Source organism: Palaemon carinicauda, unplaced genomic scaffold (genome assembly GCF_036898095.1).
Source record: "Palaemon carinicauda isolate YSFRI2023 unplaced genomic scaffold, ASM3689809v2 scaffold40, whole genome shotgun sequence".
Lineage (NCBI taxonomy): Eukaryota > Metazoa > Arthropoda > Malacostraca > Decapoda > Palaemonidae > Palaemon > Palaemon carinicauda.
In genome coordinates, this window is record NW_027171651.1 from 381010 (window position 1) to 391463 (window position 10454).

A 10454-nucleotide genomic window follows, 5' to 3' on the forward strand; every position below is an offset into this window, starting at 1 on the left:
AATATATAACCAAGAAAACTAACAAAAAAATACATTGGAACATGAGTTATAAACGAAAATGGTGGTGCTATTTCAGACACACTATAAGGAAACTCCTTTCAAGTGAATAACCAGAAGACACCATTCTAAAGTCAACATCCTCCCGGCAATAGGGCACGAAGCCACCTATTAAAGAGCACAACTTAGACCTTATGTAAATTATACAAGGCAGAAAAATACACAAAAATTAGTAATGTAGTTTTACAAAATAAACACATTAAGCTTTGCTTGACATGCACAACTGCATGACTTACAGTGACTATTATAAATCTAACTTAGTAGGAGGCTTAATTACTCTACCAGACTTAGACTTTGGAAGTACATCCTCATCACTAACAGTATGGATAGGCATTTGAGGATTATCACATACATCTCTATCAAAATCATCACAGGATGCATCAGTAGTAATCAAATCTTCAGATCTACCTACTTCAAGATTATACAATCTTTGAATGGGTCTAGTCATTTCTCCCTTTTTAGTTTTGAGCCTTACACTTCTTACAAGTTCATCTCTACCTTTAAAAACATCTACAATAACCCCAAGAGGCCACTTCAATCTAGGGAGGTTATCCTCCTTTATCAACACAAGGTCACCCTTAGACAAATCACATTTTTTATTGAATCGTTTAACAACTTGAGGCAAATTGGTTATATAATTGTTACTCCAAATTTTCCAAAAATGTTCTAGGTTCTTGTTTCTTAAAACTTCTCTTTCATTCAAGTCCCTGGAAGTCACCTTACTTGGCTCAAAATTTATTAAGGATTTACAGTGTGGGGCTCTTCCTAGGATAAAATGTGATGGAGTGAGATAATGAATGGAGTCAAGTTCATCACTTACATAGGTCAATGGTCTGGAATTAATACAGGACTCTATTTCTACTAGTATAGTTTCTAATTCACTCTTACTTACATAGTTCAGATTCAGTGTCTTTCTCAAGGCAAGCTTAACTGACCTAATGAGTCTCTCCCACCAGCCCCCCCACCAGGGAGCATGAGGGGCAATAAAGTTCCATTTGGGAGCCAAGTGGCCATACAGCCTTTGTACTTCATACCTAGCAGCTACAAAAGTCTTTGCATTATCTGAATATATAACACTAGGTAAATTTCTCCTGGCAACAAATCTTCTTATAGCCAATAAGCAGTCAGGCAAGGATAAAGATTCTGTAAGCTCTAGGTGTACGGCTCTTACAACACCACAAGTGAACAACAATACATAAAATTTCTTACTAGGACAATCAGCACAAAAGAGGGGGCCCGCATAATCTAAGCCTGTTACATCAAAGGGTGGAGAAGTCCTTACTCTTTCTTTAGGTAATGGAGCCACAGGCTGACTACAAGGTTTTGAATTATGCCAACGGCAACTTAAACATTCCTTTAATACTGTCTTAGCTAATCTCCTCATTCCTATAATCCAAAAGTTATTTCGTAGGGATGAAATTACGGTATCCACACCTGCATGCTTTTTAAAGCTGAAATCTGATCAACAGTTTAGCAAATTGACCCTTTGGAATTATGACAGGATGTTTAGTGTCATAGTTCAAGTTAGAAAACTCAAGACGTCCCCTAATTCTTATTAAACCTTTATCATCTAGAAAGGGGTCAAGATTTCTTAATTTAGACCATTGAGGGATAGCCTTTTTACCCAAAAGTACCTTTATTTCTGCAGAAAACACTTCTCTTTGGATGCAGTAAATCAACTTCAACTTAGCAAAATCAATCTCTTCAGTAATGAGAGGGCCTGCCACTTTGTTATTACTATTTCTACAATTTATGATAAATCTTAAGACATAAGTTGTAACTCTTAACACCTTGCTTAATTTACTGTATCGATCTAAATCTATCAAAGGGTTGTCTGGCACGCCTTGTACATTAAGACAGACAGCAGTACTTTCTATGCCTATTTCATTTTTATACTTAACTGGGTTACCTTCCCTTTCCTGGTATTGGGATTCTTTTAACATACTAGGCCCATAGAGCCACATATTACTATCCACAAGCTTGTCTGCCAACAGACCTCGTGTTATCAGGTCAGCTGGATTGTCCTTACTTACACAATGTTGCCAGCAACTGGGAGGTGTTAACTCTCTGATTTCCTTTACCCGATTAGCTACAAATAGGTCCTTCTTACTAGCATCTCTTTGAATCCATGACAGAGCAATGGTAGAATCTGTCCAACACCTAACTCTAACACAGTTATCTAGGTTAAGGGTATTCTTCACAAAGTTGACTAATCGTGAACACAAAAGACATCCCATGAGTTCTAACCTCGGCAATGTAATTGTCTTTATGGGAGCAACTCTTGACTTAGAGGACACTAATGACACCTTGTATGAGCCGTTCTCCACAGGCACTCGCAGGTACACACAAGCCCCATAGCCCTTTTCAGAGGCATCACCAAACCCATGTAGCTCCATATGACTAAGCTTCCCCCAGGCCTTTAGTGAAAAATAACATCTATCTATCTGATAATTCTTAAAATGCTCACTACTAAGGAGCCATCTTTGAAACTTTAGCTTCAACTCTGATGGCATTTCTTGATCCCAAGTCAAACCCAGTTTCCAGAGTTCCTGAAAAAGTATCTTGCCATACATAACATATGGACTAATTAACCCTAAAGGGTAAAAAATCTTAGCTATCACACTAAGGATACTTCGTTTAGTAGAGACTACTTCTACAAAGGAATCTGAGGTTATGCCATCAAAGGAGAAACTGTCCAGTGAGTTACACCACTTCAGGCCTAATACAGTATTGGGTTCATCAGAATTTATAAAGGGTACCTTGTCACATAACTGAGAAGTAATTAGCAAACTATTTGATACAAGTTTTGTAAGGTCCATACTAGCATCAGCTAAAATGCTACGGGCTTCACAAAATTTATCAGCTGCTTCTACAGCAGAATCCGCACCACTCAACCAATTGTCTGTATACATGTTAGCCTTCAAATCTTGCACTACACTAGTTGAGGGATACTTATCCAAATGATGTTTAATTGTGGTATTTAACAAAAATGGGCTTGCTGTGTTACCAAAGGGTGCACATGTGAATCTCATGTGCCGTATTGTACCATCGTCTCTTGGCCACAAAAATCTATGAACATCTCTGTCTTTCTCTTGTACACTAATTTGCAAAAAGGCCTTTCTTATATCAGCTGTAACAGCAATGGGCCAACGACGAAAACGAATGAGTACCTCAACCAAGTCAGGGTTGAGTGATGGGCCTGAGGACAAACAGTCATTCAATGATACACCAGTGTAACAAGAGGCAGAGGCATCAAACACAGGTCTTATCTTAGTACTTGAACTACTTAACTTAACTACTGGACGATGAGGCATATAGTACACAGGATTCACACCTGAAATTTCCTGCCTTGGTACCTCTTCTATTATGTGATCAGACTCATAACTATCAAACACTTTTTGATACTCTTTCTTAAGCTCCTTATCGTGTTTTAACTTAACCATTAGCCTACCTAACCTTTTATGGGCTATGACAACATTATTTAAAAGCTTTTCTTTAGCAGAATCATCCTTCCATGGCAGTGCAACCTCATAGCGACCATTCACAAACTTCACAGTACTCTCAAATTCTTTGAAAACTTTGGTTTCACTATAACTTTCAACAAGTTCCCTAGGCTTAACCCCTACAGTTTCCAAATCCCAAAACTTACACAAATCTGAATCTGAAACAGAGGAGATACACAATAATTGTGGTACAGAGTAGGTACAAGAGTCATTGGTTTTATACAGCCTGCCACTCAAGACATAACCAAAGAGAGACTTCATGGCTACGACATGGTTAATTTGGAAGGCATCTACAGGAGAAATCAGTGTCCAGTAGAAATCTAGACCAATCAGTATATCAATCTCAATGGGAGAATCATGGTGGTAATCATCAGCTAATACAACATGAGAAAAAGAGTTAAGCACTGAATCTGGTACAATAGGCCTAACCAAGGGTTGACATATTCTGGGAATCTCCGCAGCAATAATACGTACCACTTTCTTGTCAGAGTCCCACAACTTTAACTCATAAACATTTCTGTGTTCATTTTTTCCACTGCTATGACCACCAAAACTAGAGTATGGCATAGGTGCACTAGCGATCCATTGTGGTTTACACTCCTTCATAAATTTGCTACTAATATAGGCCTAAGACCTGTCTGCACCATTATCAAACATTACCTGAGCAGTGACAACAGTACCATCACTACCACTCACCTGAACTTTGGCAGTTTGTAAAATGGCACAGTTACCACCTTGCACTGTTAGAAGTGCCACATCGCCAGGCTTGTCACTGCCAATAGCACCTTCCTTTGCTTCACTTTCCTCCTTCTTAAGTCATTTCCAGCCTAACACCACACATTAAGGTAGAATGGGCACCGTTACACTTTGTACACCTTGTACGAGCTTTACAGTCTCTTGACATGTGTCCACTCTTCAAACACTTGAAACATAGGCCTAAACTTCTTATTTTTCACCTCGCTCCTTTCCACTCAATTCTAGCACACCATAACAGTTTTCCGATTTGTGCTTCTTGGCACAGAAACTGCACATTGTGTTTTCTTGCTTGGACGAAGCATGAAGGGCTGCGGCTGAATACACCTTGTCTTTAGAACTCTTATTTTCAATTTTCTTTACTTCACTACTACTCTTTCCCTTAAAGGCTTCAGACCTTTCTAATCTTGAAATTTCCTTGTCTAAGAATGTCAATAACCAATCTAAATCACTCTCATGTCCATCACCATCCCTGGCCCACTCTAGCCGCAGTTCACTTGGCAAACGGGAGAGGATGATAGGTGTAAGAAACACTTCACATTGTTTTCCTGTGATGCCTAGCGCCTCCAAACTGCGGATGTGAATTAGAATGTCATCTCGTAATTTCCACAGCTGTGCCACACCTTTGGGTCCGCTGACATTAATGTTGACCTCACCATTTAACAATGCCTGAACATGAGCAAAAATAATCCTTTCTGGCTTGTAGTAGCGTTCCTTCAGTAGTTTGCAGGCAACCGGGTAATTAGCACTGGTATGAGCTAGTCCCTTCACAACATTCCTGGCATCTCCTCCTGTAAAGACAGCAAATAAGTGAACTTACTGATCACTGGAAGGTCTGTTGCATCGATGTGGGAATTATATTGATCCCAGAAGGACTACCATTGGGTCACTTCACCACTAAACTTCGGTAGCTCCAGCTTGGGTAACTTGACATTGGTGATATCTGACTCTCGAGATGAAGACTGTCCACTTATACTACCCAGCTTTAGAACCAGGACACGCTGCTGCTGCTAACTTCCTTATCTGGTCTTCAGCTTGTATCCTAGGCTGCACACTTATTGTTCTAAACTCATGGGCTTCATCCAAAAGTTGTTCTAGTTCTTCTTCAGCTACCTCAATTTCTATTGCTTCTTGGACTTCATCCAACTTAGCTAGTCTCTGGTCGTATTCCTTGATAGCATACTCAAATTGACTAATAGTTGTGGTGGAAGACTCCAGAAGGTCACTCAGTGCCTTGGAAGCTCTTGTCACCCACCCTCTACATGTAGTCCTAGTCTTCTTTAACTTCTCCATTATCTTCACTGCACAACTTACTTATTTTCTTAGAGGGAGTGTTCCCGGGTCTGGGCACCAAAATGTGGGGGATTATTTAAGCCCACATCGTACAGGAAGGTATAGAAAAAGGAGAGCCTTGGGCTAGAAGGAAACACCATGTTTTTCTTAAAAACTCTGATTTTATTAGAACAACTAAACTCTTAAGTAAACATAATGAGACTTACATTAAGCAAAAATAGTTATAAAATTCACACTCATAAATATGATGACTTGTAAATATCAAATACTAAATTAATTGTACTTCAATATATACTTCAAGTAAGAGAAACAGAATTAAATATATAACCAAGAAAACTAACAAAAAAAACATTGGGACATGAGTTATAAACGAAAATGGTGGTGCTATTTCAGACACACTATAAGGTAACTCCTTTCAAGTGAATAAGCAGAAGACACCTTTCTAAAGTCAACAGACACAGACAACTGCTAACAATGTGAGCCTGTGCAAATCAAATTAGGCTTCCAATGGAATAGTTTAATGAACAATCCTTTTTCAGAGAGTCAAGCTTTATAACAGAAGACTAGCAGTGCCCATTTAATCCAATTTTGAAAAAGGGAAAAATCATACATCTTAGCATTTTTTTAATGAGTCTTTGGAAAAAAAAAATAAGATCCAGAGGGAGGTTTTTTTATGGTATGCTACAAAATTCTCCATCCACTGTCATGAAATACTTCTTGTTGCTAATTATTTCTGGACTGATCCACCATCCCATCTAATTCACTCTGACTACAAGTAGAAAGGCGAGAGAAAAACAACAGGGCAGAAGAGAAGGAAAGAACAGAACCTCTGTAATATATATCTAAGTGGAAAAAAAAAACAGATCAATAACATACTCGTAAAAGTTAACAATTACTACAGCAGAGTTAGGTAGTTCAATATTCGACTGGTCTCGCACTCCCAGACACCTGTCGTCCAGAAAGGGGTGAAATGGAAATTTCTCTCAAACACCCGGACATCCATCAATTTATATGAGTGACTGTACACCTAGAAGAAGTGGTAGACCTAGAGGATTGGGTAGGCCTAGGTGAGGGGTAGACCTAGGGGAATAGTTAGACCAAAAGGGGTAGAACAAGGAGGGCGGGGTAGACCTAGAGGAAGGTGTAAACCTAGAGGAAGGTGTAGACCTAGGGGGAGGGGTAGACCTATGGAAAGGAGTACAGCTATAAGGGGTAGACCTAGAGGAAGGGGTAGACCTAGAGGAAGGGCTAGACCTAGGGGAGGTAGTAGACCTGGGGGAGGGAGCAGACCAAGGGGACATAGATCTAGACGAGATAGACCTAGACCTAGGGGAAGTGGTAGACCCAGAGGAAGGGGTAGACGTAGAGGAGGGGTAGACCTAGGGAAAGGGAGTATACCTAGGGAAAGGGGTAGACCTAGGGAAAGGGGGTAGACCAGGATGGGACGGGTACACCTAGAGAAAGAGGTACACTAAGGGAAGTGGTAGACCTAGAGGAAGGGGTAGACCTAGAGGAAGGTGTAAACCTAGAGGAAGGTGTAGACCTAGGGGGAGGGGTAGACCTATGGAAAGGAGTACAGCTATAAGAGGGGTAGACCTAGAGGAAGGGGTAGACCTAGAGGAAGGGCTAGACCTAGGGGAGGTAGTAGACCTGGGGGAGGGAGCAGACCAAGGGGACATAGATCTAGACGAGATAGACCTAAACCTAGGGGAAGTGGTAGACCCAGAGGAAGGGGTAGACGTAGGGGAGGGGTAGACCTAGGGAAAGGGAGTATACCTAGGGAAAGGGGTAGACCTAGGGAAAGGGGGTATACCTAGGGAAAGGGGTAGACCAGGATGGGACGGGTACACCTAGAGAAAGAGGTACACTAAGGGAAGTGGTAGACCTAGAGGAAGGGGTAGATTTAGAGGAAGGGTAGACCTCGAGAAAAGAGTAGACCTAGAGGAAAGGGTAGACCTAGAGGAAAGGGTGGACCTAGAGGAAGGGGTAGACAAAGGAGTGAGGGGTAGAGGGGCCTAGAAGAAGCAGGAGACCTAGAGGAAGGGGATAGAACTAGGGGAGGAGTTGACCTAGGTGGAAGGGGTAGACCTAGAGGAATTGGTAAATCTATAGGATGGGGTAGACCTAGAGAGTAGATCTAGGGGAAAGGGTATACCAAGGGGGAGGGATACACATAGTGGAAGGGATAGACCTTTAGGAAGGGGTAGACCTAGTGTAGGGGAAGAGTTAGGGGAAGGGGTAGACCAAGGGGGAGGGGTAGACGTAGAAGAAGGGGTAGACGTAGATGAAAGGGTAGACCTAGAGAAAGGGGTAGACGTAGGGGAGGGGTAGACCTAGGGAAAGGGGAAGACCTAGGGGAGGGGTAGATCAAGGGGAATGTGTAGATCTAGGGAAAGGGGTAGACCAAAGGGCGAGAGGTAAACCCAAAGGAAGGGGTGACTTGAAGGAGCCCCTACATGAGGTCTTCCGCATGTTGCATCGTCGAGAGTAAAAGGACGTAACTGATGTTACAATTGAGTCTTTTTACGAAAATGAAAGTAAACAAAAGACAGCAAGCTAAAAGGGTGTATCGTTACCAACTTGAAAATCTGTTAAACGTTTATGTTACCATCTATATTCTAGCCGGACAGTACTACATTCGATCCATCTCTCTGGTTACGGCTCATTTCGTCTTTGCAAACATATACACGGAGTAGTCTGGCCTATTCTTTACACATTCTCTTCTTTCCTCATACACTTGACAACACTGAAATTACCAAACAATTCTTTTTCTCTCAACAGGTTAACTACTGCACTGTAATTGTTTAGTGGCTACTTTCCTCTTGGTAAGGGTAGAAGAGGCTCTTTAGCTATGGTAAGAAGCTCCTCAAGGAGGACACTCCAAAATCAATCTATTGTTCTCTAGTCTTGGGTAGTGCCATAGCGTCTGTTCCATGGTCTTCCATTATCTTGGACCAGAGTTCTCTTGCTTGAGGGTACACGCGGTATTACTATTCTATCTTGTTCCTCTTTCTCTTGTTATTTTTAAGTTTTTAGAAAGTTTATGAAAGATTTATTTTAATGTTATTATTGTTCTTAAACTTCTCTTGTAGTTTATTTCCTTTCCTCTCTCGGCTATTTTCCCTGTTGGAGCCGTTCGACTTATAGCATCCTGCTTTTTCTATTAGGATTGTAGCTTAGCAAGTAATAATAATAATAATAATAATAATAATAATAATAATAATAAAAATACTCGGTTCATAGGACGAAGTCTGTTCAGGATCTGCCAAGCTTGACCCGACTTCATGCTACCATCGCACTATTAGTGAGCTCTAAGTCAACGCAGTGTTGAAAAATCATTCTCATTATTCTTAATAAAAGCACTTTCATAAAGTTCCAATATTGGAATGATAGTCTTTTCATTAACTTGTTAAGGAAGGTTTTGCAGAACAGAATGGCTTTATATAGTTAAGAGGAAAGCAAAACAATAAGAGGTGCAGAAAATAGGAACAGCTAAATTGCATACAAAATAATTCTCTTTATCTATCAAAACCCAGGTCATATGATTTGATCATATTAGGAATATTATTACATAATTGCTAAAATATACCTAATAATAATAATAATAATAATAATAATAATAATAATAACAATAATAATAATAATAACAATAATAACAACAACAACAATTTAGATTACTACAAATAAATATGATTAAATTAAGGTTAATAAATTCAGCAAAATGGGACATGTCAATAGCAATCTCACCCTTAAAACAACTGACCCGAAAGGTGTTTAATTTATATCGTAAATACAGGTTGAATAGCTCGAGTCACCTGCATTTATGCAACGTATATTTCATATAGATCATATAAAGGTAACTAACGTTTCATGTAGTAATGCAAATTATTATTTTCTTTAACAGGTTAATTTATGCCTTTTTTAAAAAAGAAATTTTCAGAGAACAAGTGTTATATGCTGTCTGTCCACTAAAGAAATACGCCGCCATTATCGTAATTAATCTTAACAGAGGCGTCGCGGAAGGCGGCTATGTGGGTCTCTCGTGATCCTCTTTTGAAATGAAATATTTATGCAATATAATCTTTTTCTTGATTATAATTTCTAATTCAAACCCTTTAAAATAAAAAAAAATAAAAACACAAAAACAGGTCATTTTAATTTATGAAAAGCAATTTCATTTAAATAGTTTCTCTTAATAAAGAAAAAAAAATGGCCTAAGATTTTGAACCTGCGAGTCTAAATTCAGAGAAACTGCAAAATCGTTTGTACACTTGAATTGATCCTATTTGATGCTGCTGAAGAAACACAGGAGGAATATAATCGCTGGATTTTAGAATACCTACACAAAAACAACGATGTTCCTGCGATGTCAGGTAGGCCTACAATGAGTCTAAATAAGGGAGGAAGCAAAACCCATAAATATCATGATGATAATGAGGTAGAGAAAGAGAAGAAAAACAGAATAAGAAAAAGTTAATGATGCAAAGGAAAGAGACTGAAGTGCTGGATAACCGGGGGACGTCAGTGACAGGATACTATCTTTCTATCCTGCCTGTCTCGGAACCCCAAACAGAGGTAGTCCTGATTCGGAAGACACCCAAGAGGAAGGATCCTCAACGGAGTCGATTTCTTAGGGCTTGACCCGACCCAGGACTCTCGGAAACCCGAGTCTCTTTACTTAAGGTTACCCAGGACGATAATAATCAATAATAATAGGAAAGTGGGGAATATGGGGAAAGGAAGAGTACCCCTGGATACAATCCAATTTATAGCTCAAAGGCAGGTACTCGGGATGGGAAAGATTAAGGAAATAGGGAGAAAGTGAAGTACAGGAGAAGAACAAAAGAG

The 10454-nt window shown here is 39.8% G+C and overlaps 2 protein-coding genes and 1 pseudogene across 2 annotated transcripts; all 3 read right to left on the reverse strand.

Annotated features, from left to right (window-relative positions):
* Positions 1-301: 301 nt before the first annotated feature.
* Positions 302-1441, reverse strand: LOC137636827 (uncharacterized). Its single transcript, XM_068369183.1, has one exon. It carries the CDS (start codon positions 1439-1441, stop codon positions 302-304), a length of 1140 nt encoding a protein of 379 aa, XP_068225284.1.
* A 61-nt stretch (positions 1442-1502) lies between these two features.
* On the reverse strand, positions 1503-4127 carry LOC137636828 (uncharacterized). The gene has a single exon (XM_068369184.1). It carries the CDS (start codon positions 4125-4127, stop codon positions 1503-1505), a length of 2625 nt encoding a protein of 874 aa, XP_068225285.1.
* A 378-nt stretch (positions 4128-4505) lies between these two features.
* LOC137636829 (uncharacterized) lies at positions 4506-5695 on the reverse strand (annotated as a pseudogene).
* Between the last annotated feature and the right edge of the window lie 4759 nt (positions 5696-10454).

Excerpts from the sequence above, each read along its gene's own strand:
- LOC137636827 (XM_068369183.1), bottom strand. The coding sequence starts at position 1,441 with ATGAGGAGATTAGCTAAGACAGTATTAAAGGAATGTTTAAGTTGCCGT.
- LOC137636828 (XM_068369184.1), bottom strand. The coding sequence starts at position 4,127 with ATGCCATACTCTAGTTTTGGTGGTCATAGCAGTGGAAAAAATGAACAC.